Here is a 24,545-nt window from a genome sequence, read left to right as displayed (position 1 = left end):
ATCAGTATCAACGCGACGAAAACTCAGGCCATCATCTTCCCCCACTCGAAATCCCCCAGACTTGTTCCGACTGAGGACTGCAAAAACATCCTCAATGGCACGACAGCCATACCTTGGCCGACTACCTTGGCTTGACCATCGACAGCAAGCTTATTTTCAGGCAACAGGTGACGAAGTGTGACGAAGCCGGTGACGAAGTGTAACGTTTTGTTGAAACTACTGTACCCTTTGATCAACCGCCTGTCGTCATTGTCACTGAAGAATAAGTTTGCTGTCTACAAGCAAATCATCCTCTCCGTAATCGAATACGGCATGCCGGTCTGGAAGAGCTGCGTCAAAACCCATCACCTCAAACTCCAAAGAGTGCAGAACAAATTTCTGAGGATGATCCTTCTGAGGTCCACCGTCTGGCCGGGATAAAAACACTAGAAGATCGCTTTGGTGAGTGCAAAGATCGGTTCAGGGTTCATTGCTTAACGTCAGAACAGCAGGCTATCCGGGATTTGTTTCCCAACTAGGTTATCAAATTATAAATATATTGAATAATTAGGTAGGTTATCAAGTTAACAAATTTGAAACTATCAGAGCTCTATGCGAGCCGGAATGTACATTAGAATAACAAATTGCATTTAAAATATTATTCTTAAACGAAACTAAAAAGTGAAAGATGAAGTGGCTAAGGGCAGTAACACTTATACTGTTAAATTTATTGTACCACAAAAACAAAAATGAAAATAAAAATGAAGTTTACTACTACTGATAGTTTACTACTACTACTACTACTACTACTGAGAGATATCGAGATAGGGAGGTTATTGAGATGTAAAAAAAAAAAACAAATGTATGTCGATGGAAGGAACTGAGGAATCCATCGATATAGGGAGAGATATCAAGATATAGAACATCAAGATGTAGAGAGTCGACTGTAAATATAATTTGTTGTGTTGTTTTTGTTCTAAGGAATATAATTGAAACTTTTCATTCATTGCTGTTATAATCAGGAAGCTGATGGAAAACGAATTTTATTTCTAGCATTTCTCTGAGTTATCGCTCGTTTTCAACTGGAGTATTGAACTATTGTTCTTTTTATCGGTTTGTTATTGTCAGAAAGTAGAGTTTATTCCTATAAAAAAGAATTTTCAATTACAAGAGTTACAACTCCTTACCAAATATATTTGCCATTTGCTCATCCTGGTCAAGAAGTAACTGCACAGCTGGTTCCATTTTGGTGAAAATAAAAACTAAACACGATACATAGCGGGGTATGGCGCGGTAGAGGACCACTGAAATTACCGGAACATCAGCTGAATATCTTACCGATTTCGGTAATGACGCTATGTCACAGAAATTTGAGTAAACATGTATATATGAGCATTTGAACACGTTCTGCGACGATGTATTTTAATGATGAATTTTGGTGGAAAATTTCACCTTTCAGAAAAGCGTACCCTAGTACCGAACCGGAGACTATTTCATCATCTTCAAATATAACCAAATTGCTATTACATGAGTAGAGACATCATTTAGAATAACGTTTTTCACTTGCTTTGAGTTGTGGATATTAAAATGTGTTAGAAGAGCTTATTCGGTTGTCTATCCAAATTTCTTACAATATACTCTAAATTCTCACCTTTTTCAGTGCCATCTTCAAATTTTCAAGTTCTACTTATTTCTGTGGCTTCTTAACACATTAGTTCGAAAAAGCATATTGAATTGAAGTAAGTTTAACAAAACAGGTGTAAAAATGACTATTTGCTTACATAAGAATCTCACTGTCCGGACAGCCGAGGGATAGCTGCCGGATAGACAAAATTGATTTTGCAGTACAATTAAACGACATATCTAACAAATCATTATTAATAAGCATAATATGGCTGGTATTGGCTATCTGTACATGATTAGCATGCTTGCGATCGAATTTGATCTTGTTGATTCAAATCTTCTAAAGTAAGGTAAAACAATCAAATTTTGAGCATTTTTATTCAATCTAATTTCTTGAACAGAGCTTTCAACCTAAGGATCTAATTTTCCCTGCAGGTAAACGACTTTGGAATAGCTTTTCTTTGCACTACATTAGATGGTGAAAAGACCTCTGCAAGTGTCTTTTTATCCGGTGTTAGAAGATGTCCGGCACTGAGGAATCTCCTCCTATTCATTTATATGTATTTGTGTTTTAACCCAAAAACAAACGAATACAAATTCCGAAAAACCTCAAACATTATTTAGAAAATGGAATAATTCTTATGAGCACGAATATGGCTTTAGAATCAGACGATTTTCAGGTAAGGTATATCTTGAGGTTTGATTTGGACACTAATGACACCGACCCAGCGCCGTAGCGTGCGGTTGGCCAGGTTAGCCCCCGCCAAGGGCGCCAGCCTTCAGGGGGCGCCAAAATCAATGTTTACTCTATAATGTTTCAGCAGTGAGGAATGAATAGTGAAGAAGTGATTCAGTTTCTCCATTTGGGCTCCTTCAAAGGAATACATCCATAACCAAATTCCGAAGGGTCCTTTTGCTCCTATGATTGGTTTGTAGTGGTAGTGGTTTGGTTTTGCGATTTGATATCAATTTGCTTGTTTAATTTGGAAAAACTCCATGTAGTCCGAATAACATTGAGTTCTATCGGCGGCTGTATCGAGGAATATGGATAGCTTCTAAATATTTGCTTTGTTAGAATTGTTGATAGGACAATTTTCTTCTTTTTCTAATATTAATCAAATCGAGAGTTGAATATTTTCCTTCGCTGTCCTGCTTCCGATGGCGTTTCCGGCCTTTGACTAAATCGTTGCAGAGCCGAACATAGCAGAGATAGAAAAAAAACTTTGGTCTACAAAGTTGCTCCTAACAGTGAGGGGCTTATTGAGGATTTCATAAAAAAAAGGGTGGGCCACATTTGAAAAAAATGAAAAATAAAACTTTTTCATTTGCAGAGATACGGTTATACAATGTTCCGCGAAGTTGTAGTTCAGCCAGATTCCAAGAATTTTGCCAAAAAAATATTTTTTTAGCTCTTAAATTGACTGACTTAGAGCAATTTTCCCAAGTTTACTTAGAATTACCCTTAAAAAAAAAAACAGTTTTTTTGCTTTAACTTTTTTGTTTCAAATTTCTCAGCAATTTGATGTTCAGACCACTTTTTGTGCTTTACAGGGCGCAACTTTTCATGGACTTAGCGTTGCCGTATCTCATGCGGCAACTCAAAAGTTATTAAGGTTTTTCTTCGAAAAAAACGTTTTCTTCTAACGGCTGTATCTATGAATGGCGCAAACATTTTTTCAATCTGTTTTCTCGACCTTATTCCACTACTTTCAGGGTATTAAAATCAAGGGGATAATGGAAAATAACCCCATATTATTGCAATGTAAAATTACCGTTTTTTTCCATTTTCAAGCACTAATTTGCTATTTATAAGTGTTTTGCTTCCATGGCTTACTTCGTGATATGGCAAACGCCACACCATTTTTTATAGAGCCTGAGCAGAAACTAATATCTTGAAAACAGTAGTTCGTATGAACTCGATATGAATAAGAGGTAAACGAAAAATAATTATGTTTTGCCTTTGATATTGTAATAACAACATATGTTATGCCTTGAATATTTTGTATATTACTTTTTGTTATTTCGTGTCTTATACATGTGAGTAATTCTCGCTGAGACCGGGACACTATTTGCACGGGGTCTTTGAAAATGCCGAAATTTATGTTCATTCGAATGCTTTCGAATGATTTGGCTGCCATCTTGGATTTATTTTTTAAACTATTTTTCTGCTAGATTTGCAATCACCGATTTTGAATATCACCACACCGATGGAAATCTTAGCTTATATAGAGCTTTGCGTTCAAAAATCGCAGGTGTATGTTTTTTCTATCAAAAGTTATGTACGACTCCCCAATTTTTTTTTAAGGCCCATCTGACGAAAGAACATTATTTTTATGGTTAATAAAAGACTACGACATCAGTTCATTGATTTCAAACACTATTCTATGCCAAATATATTTTTTTTTTACAATGAAGAGCATATCTACAGCAGTAATTTATTTGGAAGTCTCAAAACTTAAATCCAGTATGGCTGCCCCATTGTTATTATTGCAAACACTCTTCCTCTATCCAACGATATGCTGATCCCTAAGATCGGTTGAGAAATGTTGGAGTTATGACAGTTTTGGTGAATCAAGAATTGACAAAAATCGAGGGGTCCATAAAAGTGATTTCGTCCATAACTAACGAGTGGTCCATCTTTCTAAAAAATTTACCTCTGATCCCTAATAAACTCGCCGAAAGCATTCGAATGAACATAAATTTGGGGATTTTCAAAGACCCCGTGCAAATAGTGGCCCGGTCTCAGCGAGAATTACTCACATGTATAAGATACGAAATAACAAAAAGTAATATACATAATATTCAAGGCATAACATATGTCGTTATTACAATATCAAAGGCGAAACATAATTATTTTTCGTTTTGTATTAAAATATCTGATAATGTTACGCCTAAAGTATTTATTTTGGATATTAATTTTTGTTATTATTTTTTGTCATGTTACCTCTTATTCATATCAAGTTCATAAGAACTGCTGTTTTCAAGATATTAGGTTATTTTCAATTATCCCCTCGATTTAAACACCCTGAAATGAAGCCTGAAAGTAGTGGAATAAGGTCGAGAAAACAGATTGAAAAAATGTTTGCGCCATTCATAGATACAGCCGTTAGAAGAAAACGTTTTTTTCGAAGAAAAACAAACAATGGGTAATGTTTTCAACATAACCGCGAGTAGACGTAGGACTTGTATAAACGTAACGTATTTACATTTAACTTCTAACTTTTGAATCTGATTATAGGTATTGATATTGGAAACGACAATTTCCATGCTGTGTAGAATTATAAGCAATTTGTTTATTCAAAACTTCTGGAAATTAAACTAATAATTAAATACATAATTAGAATTGCTTTGTTTCTCACTATTAAGTCGTTATTTACTCAAGCAAATGTAGGGCATTTATATATTTTTTTTATTAATGATAGTATTTGAAGTTTCAAAAATCTATTTATAAAATTTTCAGACCTGTGCAAAATGTGCTATTTTAGGGGAACTGTCCCGTTTTCCAAACAAAGAAATACAGCACCAATTTCGTTGCTTCTTTTTGGTAACATGCGTGCTTACTGCTGAAAAATTCACAACAATAAGAAACAAGTCAAGGAGCAGTAACCCTATTAAAATAGAGGAGGTACTGCTAATACGTCAACGAAAAAATATTCAATGTTTTGATTCCAAACTCTACATCAAGTTTATTAAGTCTACGTCAAGTTTATAAATACAATTTCTCAGAAAATGCAAAACAAAGAATAAGATAAAGTTTATTTAAATATTCTATTGGAAATATTTTTTTGTGGACTTTTTTAAAACATTTACAAATAATACAGCGAAATTGTCTAAGCTAAAATGGATATTAACACTATTGCTGATTGTGCATCTTTAATTGCGAATGCCTTCTGCAAACAAATGAAAGTAATTATTTAAATCAAATTTTTATTTTCATCAGTGTAGTTGATTTTGTTTGCTGGGGAATCAGATCTGTTATAGTATAACCCTGTTTCAATGTACGTGTCGTTTAGTACCAAGCACAACTTAACAAATATGACATGACTCGTACCCATCCCGGGATCATGTGGACTATGAAACCAATCACCTGGATGAGCAGACCAAATCTCTCTAATTTTATACTTCTTCATCTACCACCACTGGCAGCAGCCATCATCGGCCTCTAGCCGTGAACTCCGAGCGATACGATGGGCGATTGCATCCATCTCAACCGACCCCACTGCATCCGACCATCATCAAGCACAGAATGACAAAAAAAATGCGCCCACTTCTTTCATGCATATTCGCAGACCCACCGGCAGTTCTACCGCTGGTGACTGCATGATGCCGCTATGTAGGTAAACACAGCGAACGAACGAATGACAAACGAAACGACGAACGAAAAATGCGCGAGCAAAAGCACGTCAGTACGCGCTGCTGTCACAAATTGTAATGACTCGCACACGGCAGGCACTGCTTCTTTTATACACAAAGAAAATCTTCCGATAGACCCGAAGGCCCGTGACATACCGCATTCTGATGTCCGTGTTAGGAACGCACGGGATTGGTTACATATGAAATTTTTACTGGATTTGATAAGAATTGAAATTTTCAATAGCTTATCGTTAATAATCTTAAGTTTCAATGAAATACGCAAATTGCTGGAGAGTGTCCGAGTCGATTGATATATAAATCTTAAAAATCCATCGAAAGATAAAGGCGCTAGTAACGTTCAAAATCTTCCCTTCCAGTGTAACGCTCTCGATTTCCAAAAATCTAAATGACACCCAGTATAGTAAAGAAAGACGTAAGTCCTACGTCAAAACCTTAATAACTTTTGATCCGCATGAGATATGGCAATGCTAAGTCCATGAAAAGTTGCGCCCTGCTAAGCACAAAAGTGCTGAGAAATTTGAAACAAAAAAGTTAAAGCAAAAAAACTGGTTTTTTAAGGGTCACCCTAAGTAAACTTGGGAAAATTGCTCTAAATCAGTCAATTTAAGAGCTAGAGAAATAATTTTTTTAGCAAAATTCTTGGAATCTGGCTGAACTATAACTACGCGGAACATTGTATAGCTGTATCTCTGCAAATGAAAAAGTTTTATTTTTAATTGTTTTCAAATGTGGCCCACCCTAATTTTTATGAAAACCTCAATAAGCCCCTCACAATTAGGAGCAACTTTGTAGAACAAAGTTTTTTTTCTATCTCTGCTATGTTCGGCTTGAAAAACTTATTACCATTTTGTCTCCTCCCTGGACCAATGTGCAATCCACTTTAGTGTAACTTTTTTCATGATTCGACTAGGTCCGATAGCGATTCTGGCAATATACGAGGTCATTTCACCCTAGAATGGAATTTTATTATTCCAACCACATATGTCCAATAGCAGTTCCAAACCATGGACAGGCCCGCTTCAGAATAAGATTTTCTTTGAGATTCAAATTGTTCTGCAAATGTAAATTTGAAGTATTTGATTTATCTTAGTAGAAGAGGGGCGCCCAATAAACGATTCGCCAAGGGCGCTGGGAGTCCACGCTACGGCTCTGCGACCGACCACATTGATCCAAAAAGTAAAAAAAAAACTGGTTGCATTAGTGAAAACGAGAGCTCGAAATTATTTTTTATAGGTTTTATGGGACTAGTCGCTATTAATTTAAAATTATTCTAATTCTCACCCGATTGCAATTATTTACTTTTCAAAATCCATAATGCTTGCTAAATGAGTGCAGAAACAGATCGAATGGATTAAGTGAAAATATTTATAAAAATGGGAAAAACAATGGGAAGTAAAAGTTCATATAACATGACAAAAATTCGAAACATTCTCAAATACTTGATGCTATATGAAAGTAAATAAAATGTTGGGCCATATGTAACCATAAAACAGTAGATTACTTGAAAAAATAGGAATTATTCAATAAACAAAGTGTATTTATTATTATCGGAACGGTCTATATAATTCAAAGTTGCTACAGCACATCTAGTTCGGATCTCAGACTACCAATTCTACAGTAAACATGAATACCATATCATTCGCTTAACTATGCTAACTAAGTGTATAGGTTGTATTTATTTATCAATTCCCTATTTTTTTGTCTCGCCTGCAGGTGGTCGGCTGCCATAAATCACGTCAAGCAGCACAAACAAATGTCAAATCTATCGTCATCGAATTACAACCTATCCGGCACGAGTGGTGGAAGTGGCGCCAGCGGCGGTGGAATGCAACTTGACTCGGGCTTCGGTGGTAACTCGAGTGCGAAATTCAGATCCACCGATGATTTATCGATTATACTGAATATCTACTCGCAGCGGTTGACGAAGGAACGAAATGGTAAGTGGGCTCTTGGTTATATCGCTTCCCTTCCTCATAAATATCCCGTGATTTTAGTCGTTTTAGGCTGCGCCTTGAGCAGCGTTTTTCAATATCATTTGTATCCGTCCGCCACCCCTTCCTTTTCCATGATACATGACATCAGGCAATAAGAGAATCTATAAAAAATAACAAGATTTAATCAAAATCTGTTCCGATTCTGAAACGAAAAGCCCAGCAGTGCTATGTTTTCCCGACGGTATTTCAGCAATATATATATGCAACGGAAGCGATCGGATCTGTGCTCATCTTCCGTTGTTTGCGTCTGAGGTTTTGACTATAATATACGCACCCCATAACATAACGCTTTTTTCCATAAAAATTGAATTTAATACAATTTAATACAAATACAAAATAATTATTAAGTCACTTACCAAGGCGACTCCCTAAAGAATACCTTCCCATCTAGTCAACTATCCCTTTCCAGTGGCGCTCACGGAGGTGCACAGGATTTCTCAGTGTCTTGTAGCGTGTAGCAAAAAGTGTCGAACTAATTTTCCTCTCTTTACCCTTTTTTATTGGTTTTGATTTAATGAAACTCCAAAGCATGTACAGTGAAAATGGTTTTCTCAAGAGGGCCATTCAATTGGAGAGCTATGCATATTTGTTGTTTCTCGGCCAATCACGGCTAACAACTACGAAACGTTCAGTGAATCAAGCTAAGCTATTGCGTTTATTTTTCTTGTTTGTAATATTTTAATTGTTATCGTCAAGTTTAATTTGGCACACACATAATCAGAAAAAATAAATTTTGCAATATTATTCTTGTTGATTCTTGTTTAAATTTCCGATCAGATGTTATTGTTGTGTTTCACATTAGGGAAAGTTATTCGCTTTGGATATTATATTATATTTAAAAAAACTTTGCAAAAAGTTTTCAATAATAAAAACCTTTTTTTTGTGCGGTACAGATGATATACATTTATTTATGTCTTCTTCATTTCGTGTGCGCTGACACAGAGTCTTGACTCCTGGGAGGCAAAGACACATTGAGCGGTGTATGTAAATTGAAACAAATCTGGAAATGATAAATCGCAAATGTAAATTTCATCTGCTTTTGATTGATAGTTCGCACAGAGAATACTTTCGTTATAGTCAGTTTAAATATTTTTTCCCAAATGATTAAAAATTATAATTTTCACCTCACATAAAAAAGTTTTACTTTGCCACAAGAGATGATTTCCCAATTATTGATCATCCCACAGCATAATTCTGTTTCTGTTTTTATACCAGTGCTCTGGTATCCATTTGTGATAAGTTTAGGGATTTTTACAATATTTCAAACAGTTTTAAAAAATATTCACCTTATGGGGCAGATTGGATACCCTAAGTGGGGGTAGATCTGACACCTTAAAAGTTTGAAACATAGCCTCAACCTCACGAACCGGGATCCGGACGCTTTTACATCGTGTCCTTTTCGTGTTATCATGGTGCGGTGCGGGATTCTAAATCGCTATGAAATATAATGCACACACTTAGTTTTTATTTCTGCAGCTCGGCAAAAATCCGCACAGCCGTGCGTCTGCAAACTAAAAAACTGATATTTCAGCAAAAAAGGCGTTTGTTAGCTGATTTTCGGCAAAATATTTGCTGATTTTCAGCAATTTTGACAGAAATCTCGGCAAAAATCATGTTTGCTGTGCCACGGCTGTGCGAATCTCGGTAAAAGTACAACATTTTGCAGAGATTCCGATAAAAAAAAAATAAGTTTGCAGATAACAAAAATGCCATATAAGCAATAGTGAACACCGAAAGTGCAACCATAGCGTTTTGTACTCCCCAAGCAGCACACTTGTCATAGACAAGTTATTGAAACCTATGTACGACTAAATCGAGTCATATACGAGTTGCAGCAACCAAATCAGTATAAATTGTGCTACTCGGGTGCTTGATGAAGTTGATCGGTACGGCTCATTATTGGAGAGATTGGCGTTGCAAGTCGGATGGAAAGGAGCTGCTATAGATTACGTAACGCTTAGAAGGGGCGGGGGCGTTTGCGGAGGAGTCTTGCAATAAGTGTGACGATCTATATAAACAATTCAGATGCTTCATACAAAAAGTGCGACATATATGTGTAAGGTCAGCTGAAAATGCCAATTGTTTGCGTTACGTAATCATCTTCTTCTATGCGCCATAGAATTAAAATTTGTTTCATAAAGCCTGTCCACGTTATATTTCGGACACTTCGCTAATGTCCAATCGATCTGTCGTCATTTCATCAATTTGGGCGTGTTAAAAACATGCTGAAAGCAGCACATAAATCAGACAGATTCAGCTGTCATGTAAATTGATCGTCTCAGTGGTTTGTGAAAATTTTCAAAAATCGTTCTATACGATGGGTGTCCGAAATTTAACGTGGACAGGCTTTAGTAACCGTTCATAAATGACAAAGCTCAAGAAGAGGGAAATAGATTTTCGGATTTTGATGATCTATTCAAAATTGTATTTGTCTTTAAGAATATTTGGCTAACAGCTGTGCCGTTCTCAAGATACACGCAAGTTCTATCAGAAGCTCAACGCATCCCGCAAAGGCTTCGTGCCGCGAGCCGAAATGTGCCGGGATAAGGATGGGAGCATCTTGACGGACGAACGTGTGGTGATCGAAAGGTGGAAGCAGCACTACGAGGAACATCTGAATGGCGCTGAGAGTACAGGCAATGAAAGTCAAGGCAGCGGAGGAGATGACTACGTCAGTTCAGCGGACGATGGAAGCCAACCAGCCCCCACCTTGAGGGAAGTTAAGGATGCCATTCAACAGCTAAAGACCAATAAAGCAGCTGGTAAGGATGGTATCGGAGCTGAGCTCATCAAGATGGGCCCGGAAAAGCTGGCCACTTGCCTGCACAAACTGATAGTCAGAATCTGGGAAACCGAACAGCTACCGGAGTAGTGGAAGGAAGGGGTTATATGCCCCATCTACAAGAAAGGCGACAAACTGGAGTGTGAGAACTTTCGAGCGATCACCATCCTTAATGCCGCCTACAAAGTGATATCCCAGATCATCTTCCGTCGTCTGTCACCATTAGTGAACGAGTTCGTGAGTTATCAAGCCGGCTTCGTTGACGGCCGCTCGACAACGGACCAGATCTTTACTGTACGGCAAATCCTTCAAAAATGCCGTGAATACCAGGTCCCAACGCACCATCTGTTCGTTGATTTCAAGGCGGCATACGACAGTATAGACCGCGTAGAGCTATGGAAAATTATGGACGAGAACAGCTTCCCTGGAAAGCTTACCAGACTGATCAAAGCAACGGTGGATGGTGTGCAAAACTGTGTGAAGATCTCGGGCGAACACTCCAATTCGTTCGAATTGCACCGGGGACTAAGACAAGGTGATGGACTTTCGTGCCTGTTGTTCAACATTGCGCTAGAAGGTGTCATGCGGAGAGCCGGGTGTAACAACCGGGGTACGATTTTCAACAGATCCAGTCAATTTATTTGCTTCGCGGATGACATGGACATTGTCGGCCGAACATTTGCAAAGGTGGCAGAACTGTACACCCGCCTGAAACGTGAAGCAACAAAAGTTGGACTGGTGGTGAATGCGTCAAAGACAAAGTACATGCTTGTGGGTGGAACCGAGCGCGACAGGGCCCGCCTGGGAAGCAGTGTTACGATAGACGGGGATACCTTCGAGGTGGTCGAGGAATTCGTCTACCTCGGATCCTTGCTAACGGTTGACAACAACGTTAGTCGTGAAATACGAAGGCGCATCATCTGTGGAAGTCGGGCCTACTACGGGCTCCAGAAGAAACTGCGGTCGAAAAAGATTCGCCACCGCACCAAATGTGTCATGTACAAGACGTTAATAAGACCGGTAGTCCTCTACGGACATGAAACATGGACAATGCTCGAGGAGGACTTGCAAGCACTCGGAGTATTCGAGAGACGGGTGCTTAGGACCATCTTTGGCGGTGTACAAGAAGACGGTGTGTGGCGGCGAAGAATGAACCATGAGCTCGCCCAGCTCTACGGCGAACCCAGTATCCAGAAGGTAGCTAAAGCCGGAAGGGTACGATGGGCAGGGCATGTTGCAAGAATGCCGGACAGCAACCCTGCAAAGATGGTGTTCGCTTCCGAGACGACGTGGAGCACAGCGAGCGAGATGGGCAGACCAGGTGCAGAACGACTTGGCGAGCGTGGGGCGTATTCGAGGATGGAGAGATGCGGCCTCGAACCGTGTATTGTGGCGTCAAATTGTTGATTCAGTGTTATCTGTATAGATGTAGACTAAATAAATGAATGAATGAATATTTGGCTAATGTTTTGTTGGATGATCCGTAAAATAGGTTACGATAGCAGGCCTGGTAGCGGGTCACTTTTTTCGGGTAAGTCACTTAAAAGTCTCTTTTTCGAGGCTAAGTCACTAACATCACTTTTTCTGGTGAAAAGTCACTATTTTCAACTATTTAGATCAAAATAAAAAGTAGGGTACTAAATCCAAGTTTCGTGAGGTACAAGATCCTAGCATGGGAAAGAAATTTCAAATAATGTAACGCTTTGTGTACTCGTCGACAAAGTTGCTCTCGAGGCTCGTTAGTCCGAAAGTCGCTCTTAGCTGCTTCTTTTTTTTAATTTCCCACTAATACTTGACCAGCTTTTAAGCCTCAGTTATTAGATTTCCAGTAATAATGTAATGTACAGATTCTATGTCACTATTCATGAATGTACTGTAAGGTAAGCAGAATGCGATCGTAAATCCAAACATATTCCAAAGCATAACAATCAAAAAAGGCATTTTCACATACACACTTACTTACTTATGGATCCTGTACACCTCCGGTGGTGCAAAGGACCGACTTGAAAGATCTCCAACCTGAGCATTGCCCGGCTATCGCTTTAACCTGTTGCCAGGTTAGATTTCGGTCGACTTCTTTTATTTCTTTATTGAGGCTTCGCCGCCATGAGCCTCTGGGTCTGCCTCTGCTGCGATGTCCCGCTGGGTTCCAGTCTAATGCTTGTTTGCAGATTTCGTTTTCTCCCCTACGTAGAGTGTGGCCGACCCAGCCCCACTTCCGATACCGAATTTCTGTTGCTATCGGCCTCTGGTGACAACGACGATGAAGCTCGTTGTTTGAGATCCAGTTGTGAGGCCACCAGGCCCGAATGATATACCGTAGGCATCTGTTGATAAACACCTGCAGCCGTTGAGTGGTATCCACTGATACACACCATGTTTCGCTAGTGTATAAAGCCCAGATTTCACTTTAGAGTTGAAAATTCGGTGCTTTCACTTATCTGCCTGGTTTTCAGATATTTCTTAAACTCGCAAAGGCAGCCCTTGCTTTCTTGATCCGTGCGCCTATGTCGATCTTGGTACCGCCGTCTGACGTCATTTGGCTACCAAGATTTTGGAAGCTTTCAATATTCTCCACTGGTTGCCCGGCTACTGTGAAACTGGTGGAAGTCACCGTGTTTACATCCAACGATTTGGTTTTGTTGACGTTGATGACTAAACCTGCCGAAGAGGAGCGCTCGGCAAGGTCGTTGAGCTTACTCTGCATATCAGAGCGCCGTTGCGCGAGGAGTGCAACGTCATCAGCCAATTCGAAGTCGTTTAGGTGCTCTATGGTTATAGGCTGCCATAACAGCCCGCGGTTTGGTTCACGGTCAATTTACGATGAGGAACAGTAACGGTGATAGAATACATCCTTGCCTCACACCAGCTACGACCCGGATAGGGTCGCACAGGACCCCATTGTGCAGCACTCTACACGAAAAGGCCTCGTACTGTGCTTCGATGAGGCCGATGATTTCCTCAGATTTTCCTCCTGATTGCGTCTCAGGGCGCCCCACATATTCTCGTGATTGAGACGGTCGAAAGCTTTTTCGTAGTCAATGAATACCAAGTAAAGGGACTCTTGGAATTCGTTGACCTGCTCCAGAATGATGCGGAGCGTGACAGTATGGTCCACACAGGATTTTCCGGCACGGAATCCGGCCTGCTGCCGCCGGAGAGTCGCATCGATCTTCTCCTGAATCCGGGCTAGGATAATTTTGCATAGAACTTTGAAAACGGTACACAGCAACATAATGCCTCGCCAGTTATCGCATACAGTCAGGTCACCCTTTTTGGGCACCTTCACTAAGATACCTTGCATCCAGTCGACCGGGAAAGTTGCGGTGTCCCCGATATTCACATACAGAGCTTGTAGGAAAAAGTTGGAAGTCACACAAAACATTGTTTCCCACAATAATGTAGAACTTGTTGCAAAATTGTTGTTTAAATTAAAACCAAAAACCAAAAACAAATGGTCTTTACTCCGAAGTTTGCACGCCAACTTCTCTAGCACATGCGCCTGTATAAGTGGCCCGACTACAGCGCATACACAACGCGTCTCGATTTTCTGTTCACCAACTACATACGTGCATTCATTCCTGCTAACCAGCCAGCAACCAACCGAACATTCCCCAAGTCACATTTAAGTTTTATAACGTTCTTGAATATCACATTTTACCCTTCAAGAGTGTTATGAAACCAGTGTAAAACCAAAATATTAACTGGGTCCGACCTTCTAATGAATTCCGCCGGGCACCTGCTTCCCAGCTATCTTTTATCAACACCGAGGTGTCTCACACTATCTGGTATTCCAATAATACCGTGTAACAATTTGTGACTCACCGCCTAGTTCTTAACTTCATATGAAACTCAATTTTGATCACTTTTTCTAAACCAGCAAGTGTTACCGGTAAAACAATTCCAAATCTTATTCATCAAGTTATCACTCGCGAGTAAACTCGTTTGCAGTTTTAAAGGAGTTTGAGTTTTTCTTTCATAATCCCTTCGTTTCACTCATTTGCCGAAAAATCAATCAAGGCGAAAATACAAAACATCCTGAGGTGGGTTAGTTGGATGATTCGAATTATGCAAGATTTTACCGTGATTCAAATCGTACATGAGTTTTGAGATCTTGAAAGTCACTATTTGGTCACTTCTCGCTTAACTTTTCAAAAGGACCTAAGTAACATTTTTTCATGAATGAATTTGAATACTGCAATCAATAGCTTTCATGTTGTTCTGTTGATTGCACTATTCAAATTAATTCATGAAAAAAAGGTAACTTAGGTCCTTTTGAAAAGTTAAGCGAGACTTATTCTGCAAATGAAGGTCACTATTTGGTCTCTTTTTTCGAGGAACAGGAACAAATTTTTTGAACAGGAAAAATTCGAAACCGAATTTTTTTTGATGACAAATGTCTTAGAAATGCATGAAACGTCAAGATGGTGCCATCTTGAAAGATTTTTTTTTAAATTGACTTTTTGGGAATTTAAAAATTTTTGGAAATTAAAAAAAATTTCAAAATATTTTTTTTTGTTGTGCCAAATATCTTAAAAATGCATGAAACGTCGAGATCTGGTCGCACCTCGAATTTTTTTTTATTAGATTGACTTTTTGGGACTTGAATTTTTCGAAATCGATTTTTTTATGTTTTGGAACTGCATGAAACATTAAACATTAAAAAAATATTTTTTTTGATTTGGGAAAAATCTTTCCCAAAATTTTTAAGTCCCAAAAACTCAATACCTTCCATTTTTTTTTCGAGATAACACCAGATCTCGACGTTTCATGCATTTCTAAGACATTGGGTTTCAAGAAAAAAATCGATTTCGAATTTTTCCTTGGGAAATTTCCGTATTTCAAAATAGTCACCGCTTTGGTCAAACACTTAACGAAGTCCGATTGAGCTGAATCTTTGCATAGGGACTTTTTTCGAGGAGATGAAACTTTTGAGCACTACCCGTTTTTGAAATTCAATGATCAAATATTTCCCATACAGTCCAGTGGCACCCTAATATACACCTTAAATCAGTTACTAATAATGAACACCTTAGGGTGTCCATATTGGGTTTTGTCCCCCTATGTGCAGATAAATCTGAAGAATCTTATTTCACAACGCAAAAGCACGTGCACCACTGCTTTTAATAATAGAACTTTATGATTTTGCTTTACAAACAAACAAAGATTCTCGATGGATTGTCAATTTAATTAAAAACATTTCTCGTTGAACCAACGCCAACGGTACAGTTCGGTATCAAATGACAAACCAAATTCTGTATCACGCCAATTACAAGTTGCCGATGTATTGCATTCCCATTAATTTCCACAAATTAACCACTATTCGGGGGTTTTCCACTTCAAATTGTAATTCAATTAACTAACGATGAGTTTTCGATCAATTTCGTCCACCAGATGTATTCATAGCGTCCCGCTCCGAGATCGAACTGAGCGAAATTTACCAAATTCTGATGGAGAATCTGCTGCACGTGTCGTCCGCGTTGACCAACATGGAGATAGGCATGAAGACCACCAACAACACCAGCTCGTCTTCGTCGACGATAACCACAATGACGACCATTCCGGCAGTCACTGGCAGCACTCCGCTTCCGTCGGTGGCCGGCGGTAGCCCCGGGTTGAGCGTGGGAGCAGCAGGCTCGAGTGGCATCACTGGCTCTGTCACGCCAACGCCACAGCTCGGCCCAATCATTGCACCGACGAATCCATTCAAAGATACAGTGGACATAATCACCACGCTCTAAAGCCTTCAGCTGGTAGAAGTCACAGCGACATGTCTGTAAGTTACACTTGTTGCAAACGTTGTATCCGCCAGAGGATTTCACTAATTGCTATTAATACGTAACTGTTCATCCGATATAATTAAATTTACCGAATCAAGTAATGGAACCGCGACAAAATAATTGCCAACCGACACTGGTTGGAATATGACGACTCGGATAAGGCGAGATATGATTAATAGTGTAATAGCTAATTGGGTTCCACATCAGACATTCTAACTTCAATAATTGAGTGAGATTAGCATTCAGTGCCTGACAAGACATTAGCTAACGGAACGGCAACGCACGGATTCGTGCGGCTGCAGGTATGATTTGATCATATTACATTTGATTATCCTTTGCTCTTCTCAGGCGGTACACCCACACACATGAATCTAATCTAACTTTCTGATTGCGTAAACTATACGTATTGAGTTATGAAATTTTAGCCATTAAGAGTATCACGATGTTTTACTAATAAAACTGTATGATTGCACTGCAAGTAATAATAATCAGCATAATATGTTTCGTGGTTATTATTGCATACATATCACATCCTTAAGTTGATTCATGGTCTCGTTTTTTTTTTGTATTTTGAGCATTTTGTTTGTTTTGTTTCTTGCTTTGTACTAGATTCCTTCTGAAGTTTAACCATACCATCAAATCAACATAGCGTTCTTATTAACTTTAACAGCTCCTAATTTAAGGGACTTTATGTATGGTATATTTTTTGTGGTCTTCTTCTCTTTAATTCCACTTGTCGGTTTCAAGAAAAAAAAGCTTTTTGGCAGGGCTAGGAGGCGAAAAAAAGTGTCAAAACAAAAGAAAGGAAGGTTGGAAAAACCGAAATTTTCCACATTTTGGTGAAACATCTAACATTTCGGCGAGGCAAAACGCATTGGGAGGACTAACCAACAATGTACTACGCGTCTCCACGCACTGTCCATACCAGAATGCTGTTTTGCATCATGAGTTTTCCGGCAGCGAAATATCACCACTTTTTTGAAATGTGAATATTATCAATTTGATTGAGATATTCTACAATTTTTAGATGGCATCAGTTAACTGTATTGTTTAAATGTTGCATGAGGTAAAAATACCCATGAAAATCGTTACAGCTAAAACATTAAAGCAGTTTTTGCTTAGCTAGGGCATATTGCTCTTCCTTGCCCTACATGGCTATGAATTAGATTGTAAAACAAAGATTGTTGCTTACAAATAATCGGGAATCTAATCTATTTTAATATTGTTGATTCAAACCTTCGGTGTAAAATCGCTAAAATGTTATTTTTATACGGTCAGTGTCTTTGACCGGAGTAAACTCGGATTTGGATGATTTCGAATGGTCACCTTTTTCCTTCAGTATCCAGCTGCTTCAATAAGCTGGCAGTTTAAGCACAAAAGAGCAGTGGACTGGCGGCTCGAAAAAAAAACGGAACTAAATGGTATTACAAGTTGTCACATGCTTTCGGCAGAAAGGCATCAACGATAGACGAAAAGAATGTGAATGACCGAGGAACAAAGCAGGACAAAAATGCCAAAGGTTCCCCCAAACTCACGCGACGCGATTCTATTGCTTGGCGATTGCGATTCTGTTGCCGTCGGTATGGAAGCGTAAATGGAACATTGACTGCAGTGAACTAACGCAAGATACGCGGCGACTAGGTATGAAATCGCTTAGGTTTGGGGGAGCCTTAATTCGTGCTGATGACAACAGGAGCATGTATACAGAGCATAACTCCGTCGGTATCTGACGATGGCAGCGGCTGAACTGATGTGGTATTCTTGGAAACATTATTTTTATGCGTAGAGAAATAAATCTGCTGTGATGTCGCTGAATGATCTAAAATTACTTTTAGTGCCGGATGATGAGCTACTTCTGCTGTATAAACTTCCTGCAGATAAACAAACCGCTTATGTAGTAAATAAATAAATATTGCTCATGGTAGCTTCCAAAAGTGCAATATAAGAACTTCCTAATCTCATCCAAAACAAAGCAAACAAAATAATTAATAAAAGTCGAGTCCAGTACGATACACTGAAGACGGTCTCACAGTTGAGGTCGAAATACGTTTCTGCAAAGTTTACAAAACGTGGTAGAATTAAATGGAAAGTAGTAAACTCGTCTTATGACAGTTGACAACATTCCACTAGAAGAGCTTACATGATTTTTCTCAAAATAATTCACCATCACAAAAGAATAAAAATGGAAAACATTCAAGATTTATTGGCAGTACACTATTATGGGATGTTGATGAATATGGTATCAATATGCCCCAAAACGGAATTTCAAAGCTAAATAATATGAAAATTGGTGAACCGATTGATCTAAAGGGACAAAAGGTCGAAATGACAAAAGGTCAAAGGAAAAGAGGGTCGAAAAAATAACTGAAGGTTTAATGAAATTTGGTCAAAAATCAATATCAATTTTGAAATCTGAACAATTAAAAAAAAATATTTAAGTTTCCCGTCAGAAGGCGGTTTTGGGCGTTAAAGGGTTACTAGTTGACTTCAAAATGAAACACAAACGTTTACAAATCACGTAAGGGAGCGTCCATAAACTACGTAACGTTTAGAGGGGGAGGAGGTTGAGCGAAGTGTGACGATCCATACAATTTTTTTAGATGTTTCTTTCAAAAAGTGATGCATAGGGGGAGGGGGGTTAAAAATGCCTAATTTTTGCGTTACGTAATTAATGGATCTTACCTAACGCAATGTGTGGCAATTCCATACCCCTCCCAACTTTACAGCGTAACGTTTTCTAATAATAAAAATAAATGTATTACAACCAGGTTTTTTTTACGCGGTTGGAATTGATTAATTTCTAGGTTAACCCGAACTTCCACAGCTTTTTAAATACCACCTGAATTTTCTTTGATTTTTTGTTAATATTTTCGTGGGGTTAACTCATTGTTTCATCGACGCTGAATGTATTAAACGACTAAAACCAAACCGTGGGTGTATATTCGTTTATAGTTACTTAAAAACAAATTTTGTGAACAAAAACGTTTTATCTTTTGAGCACATAGAAATTAAATTACTGTCATTAGAAGATGGTATGTTAAGCTAAAATGATATATTTTAAATTATCATTTTGATGAATACTTTGATAAACATATTGATTTGACAATACACCTCTGAATAATACCTAACGGTAAAAAAAATGAAAATTCCAGAAGGAAATGTTTTCAACTGTTCTTGGTATTTCATGTGCGGTATAAAAATGCGAAACTCGAAAGAAAAGGTAATGAATAAAAGAAGGAAAAGAATCAACAATGAAAATAAGGTTAAGGAATATTAATGTGCGAAACTGAAAAGACAAGCCTTTGATTAAAAAACCCAAATTTATCCCCTAGTGGTGATTATGCCTTTCTCGATTCATTGTGTTGAATTCGAATAAGAATGGTAAATGCAACGTAAATTGCCTACATTTTGGCGATTAAAAGCTTATATCACGCTGCTTAAGAATTACTCAACTATGAGAGTAATAGATTGCGTCACGGCTAAATTGATTAATGATTAATTAATGTAAACAGCGTATTTGTTAAAAGAAAAATAGAAATATTATTCAAACCGCATGAGTTACTAGCAAACAAAACAATAGTGTTCAACTAGGAAAGTTTCTCCGTCGAATGAAACTAGTTGCACTCGAATTGGTCAAGTCTTTCTATATGAAACGTGTTAAACAAAAAAAATCCCGGGGCTACACACATACACACACACACACACAGACGGACATTTGCTCAGTTTTTCGAGCTGAGTCGATTGGTATATAACACTATGGGTCTCCGAGCCTCCTATCAAAATTTGGCTTTTGGAGTGAAATTATAGCCTTTGTTGTACGAGAAAGGCAAAAAGGAAAAATTCAGCAATAAAATATAATCAGGTGAAACACAAATAAATATAAATATGCGAATCTCGAAAGAACGGCATATGACTGAAAGAAGGAAACATTCAACAATATGAAATATTATCCGATAAAACATAAATGTGCACTCGACGTTTTGCCTAATTTTTTCGACCTTCGACCTTTTGGCTTTCAAATTTTGATCTTTGACTTTTTGGCCTTCGACTTTTTGTCCGACAACCGCAATTTCTATCTTTTGTTCTTTCGACCTTTTGTCTTTTGACCTTTTTACTTTCAACCTTTTTACTTTCAACCTTTTGTCCTTTGAACTTTTTACTTTCGACCTTTTGTCCTTCGACGTTTTTACTTTTGATCTTTTTTCTTCGACCTTTTGACTCAGATTTTTGTTTCGACCGTTTAACCCTTCGACCTATTGACCTTTCGACCTTTTGTCCTTTCGACCTTTTGGCTCAGATTTTTTGTTTCGACCTTTTGACTTTTCGACCTTTTGTCCTTTCGACCTTTTGACCTTTTATCCTTTCGACCTTTTGACTCAGATTTTTGTTTCGACTTTTTCTCCCTTCGACCTTTTGACCCTTCGACCTTTTGTCCTTTCGACCTTTTGACCTTCGACCTTTTGACCTTCGACCTTTTGACCTTCGACAATTTGTCCGTCGATCTTTTGGCTCAGATTATTTGTTTCGACTTTTTGTCCCTTCGACCTTTTCACACCCCGCCTCCTTTCGACCTTTTGTCCTTTCGACTTTTTGACCCTTCGGTCATTTGACTCAGATTTTTTGTTTCGACCATTGTCCCTTCGACCTTTTGACCTGCGGCAATTTGTCCGTCGACCTTTTGGCTCAGATTATTTGTTTCGACCTTTTGTCCCTTCGATCTTTTTACACCCCCCTCCCTTCGATCTTTTGTCCTTTCGACCTTTTGACCTTCGACCTTTTGTTCTACAACCGCCCATATTATGTTTTGTTATTCTGTTCATGGCTTCTGTTATTCGACACTCATCAAATTTGAATTAGGCATATTACTTTAAATAATCACTGATCGAATCCAAAAACCTCTACAGCAAATTCTCATGGGTTCAAATTACATTTTACCTAACAAATATATGCGTGAATCACATTTTAAAGGCGTACTTTTCAAAAAAAAAAGTGGAGCATCTTCCATGCAGGATAGGATGCAAACCCAACCTTCAATAAAGCTATTCGTCGTCATTCGTATCAGTAAAATATAACTGTGGTACCGTCAACTGGGGGGAAGATGATCATTGAGGTGAAGATGATCATTTGATGTGTCAGTCAAAAGTGCCAATTTTTTTTATGAAACGGTAGTCAACAATATTCTCCGTTCAAGTAAAGTTACCGCTAGGTAGAAATCCGAGTTTTTCGATTATAATCATGAAAATGTATTTTTTGGAAGAAAGAAAGAGATAGTCATAAATGACGCTATTTTCGTTTCAAATATTGACTTCTTAGACTTCTTTACGTAGTAAATTCAACATTCATACAAATAACCTAGTGTATTTTTACTACTGGGTCATAATGGTTTTAGTAGAGCTGTCGTGATCAACTTCACCCCAAACCAGATTATTCAAAAAATGTGTGATAATTTAATTTATTTTAATAAATGCGAACGCATTTCAGAAAACTAAAGTTGTTGATTATTGCAACGTATAGCAGTACATGTTTTGAAAATATTTGTTTCGATTTAAAATGTAAACACACATTGTTATTGCATGTTTTGTCTTAAAAATGATCATCTTCGCCCCAGTTGACGGTACCGTTTTAAAAGGATATTTTTATTATGAGAAGCTGTGTAAAATGATGATATTATGTTAAATTTAGATTTGAATATTTTTTCAATTACTAGAAGAACATAATCATCATCTGTTTGACATAATGTCGCTCAAAATGAGTGCGGTAAATTTTGAAGTAAATAGTAAACATAGTTAGGGTAATTCGCCAAATGTTGAACGGCTAATTTCTTCGCTTATTGTTGAACGCACGTGCATTTCTTATGGAAGTTCAACAATAGGCGACAAAATTAGCCGTTAAACATTTGGCGGTTTCCCCTAATTGTTTAACTTTGGAATCACAGCCAGCATGTTTACTCGACATCGCGATGCGCATGCGCAAGCTAGCTATGCGTGAGTACTTGTAGGAGATAGACACATTTGTGAATTACTTTGCGCATTTTTGTTGTCGATCTTTCCTTTGGAATAAGGTTAACAAATCAATTGATAATGTCATCTACTGTACAATGAAATCGTTCAAGTGTGAGTTATATCAATGGGTCCATGTTAGTCAGTGAAAAACCTACAGTAGGGTGAAGTAAATTAAGAGCAATACAAAGTAGGGCGGATATCGGTTCTCGAATCGCGACTTTCTGATTGCAGATGAATCATGCTTATTCAGATTGATATAGCGACATTACCCTACAATCTACAATGCTAAGTTAAAACAATGCAGAAGTTAAAAATTTCATCTCAAAATATAATGGGACCACCTCTGCATTTTTTTGTCAGATGGATGATAGTCCATTTGAAATCGATCAATGACCACATTGGCCACTCCTTAAACTTATAACTTCTACGGAAAATACGCAGAAGGGATATACTATACTATGTGGGCCCTGCCAATAAGGCCTTTTCGTATGTATAGGTTAAACGACTTCGTCAGTAGATAGGAATAACCAGCGTGGGGGAGAAAAGTTCATTTTCAGTGCAAAACGCAAACAAAAGAGCATGAATTCCATTCAAAAATCTTAGATGGCTGACTTGGGGACATTTGGCAAGTTAGAACACCCCCAATAAAGGCATTCATCCTGTTCAGTTAAGCTTAGCCGACAGCTAAAAAGCTTTCACCTAAAGCATAAATTTGTTTTGGTCAATTTCAGCTCATTAAAACTCTGACTAATATGGGTCTCAGGATGATAGTTACTAACATCTGTGTGTACAAAAATAGTGAGCCATTCGGGTTTAAATGTTTCACAGTTCACACTGCCTCCTCCCACATGAGTCGCAATTGAGGGCTAATAGTTACTATCAACTACCCCAAAGCCAACATGTTGTGCACCCGCGAGTACAGTTTAGCACTGCCTTCTCCCATATGGGTCTTGGAAGTAATTTATTGCTCACCTATATAACCAAGATTGTTTCTTTTGGTGCAAGATGTAATAATCCTTTTATCACAACAAACCATTAAGTCTACGACAAACTTCTGGTTTGTTGTGATCGATACATTAATAAGAAAATATCGATGAAGAGACATCGATTAATGCAATCACGTTCATATGATACCATGCAGGAGAAATGTTCTAGCTCGCCTAAATGACATGAACACAGGAATCTCCTGCACCGTGTTTACTAAAGGGCATCCCGTAACGCAAAAATATACTTCCTATAAATAAGGAAAGTTGTGGTATGAAAACAAAATTCCCCGAAGCCGAAGGGGAATCTATGAATAAATTTAATACCTTAACCTTCAAACTTAATAACGTAATATCATGGAAGCAGAGCTGATGCATGATACATTTTGATGTAGGATTGGAAATGTGCTCCACTAAACGTTATCTGTGGCACTTAACAGGTTTCGGTAATGGCTAATACGTCCGGTAATTTTCAAATGCAGAACAATCGGGTAAATCATTACGTATGGCACGCCATACAGCACGCCATATTTTGATGTGATAAAGGAAATGTCTTCTTTTACAAGCGCTCCAGAGCCACCTCATAGGCTCCAGGACTGACCAATGTGGACGGTAATTAATTCGAATGCTTAACCATATCCCTTTCCATAAATTGCCCGTAGCCACTTCACAGGTAACATGGTGGGCTAATGTGATCCCTAATCAATGGAAAATTATGAATAAAGCTATGCATTACAGTCTATTTTGGGCTGAAAATTTGTGCTTGTACATTTTTAAGGGTTTCCCGAATGGCTGGCAATCCATTTCGAATGCATAAACACTTGATGGAACATCATGAAGAAGAGTTGCCGCATGGCAGGAGTGGTCGATGTGGTCTATAATCGATTGCAAGCGCATAACCATCTATTTGCTGGGAACGCATGAATATTTCCCCTTCTACGGGTTCCCCGGGTACCTCATAGGTCGAAAGAGTAGTCAATGTTGTCGACAATCATTTTCATTTGACGAACAAAAAAATAAATTAAAAA

The 24,545-nt window shown here is 38.3% G+C and overlaps 1 protein-coding gene across 2 annotated transcripts in view; it reads left to right on the top strand.

Annotated features, from left to right (window-relative positions):
• The window catches only part of LOC134210954 (protein furry), a 393,572-nt gene extending 376,543 nt beyond the window's left edge, over positions 1-17,029 (top strand). For both annotated transcript variants that reach the window (XM_062687409.1, XM_062687410.1), the window contains 2 exons: positions 7,690-7,913; positions 16,147-17,029. In XM_062687409.1, the coding sequence (XP_062543393.1) occupies positions 7,690-7,913; positions 16,147-16,493 (571 nt within the window). In that variant the 3' untranslated portion in view covers positions 16,494-17,029. The remainder of the gene's footprint in view (positions 1-7,689; positions 7,914-16,146) is intronic.
• Positions 17,030-24,545: the final 7,516 nt, after the last annotated feature.

The sequence above is a fragment of the Armigeres subalbatus genome, chromosome 2 (genome assembly GCF_024139115.2).
Source record: "Armigeres subalbatus isolate Guangzhou_Male chromosome 2, GZ_Asu_2, whole genome shotgun sequence".
Lineage (NCBI taxonomy): Eukaryota > Metazoa > Arthropoda > Insecta > Diptera > Culicidae > Armigeres > Armigeres subalbatus.
The sequence above is the reverse complement of the archived record's forward strand: the minus strand, read 5'-3'. Positions and strand labels throughout refer to the sequence as shown.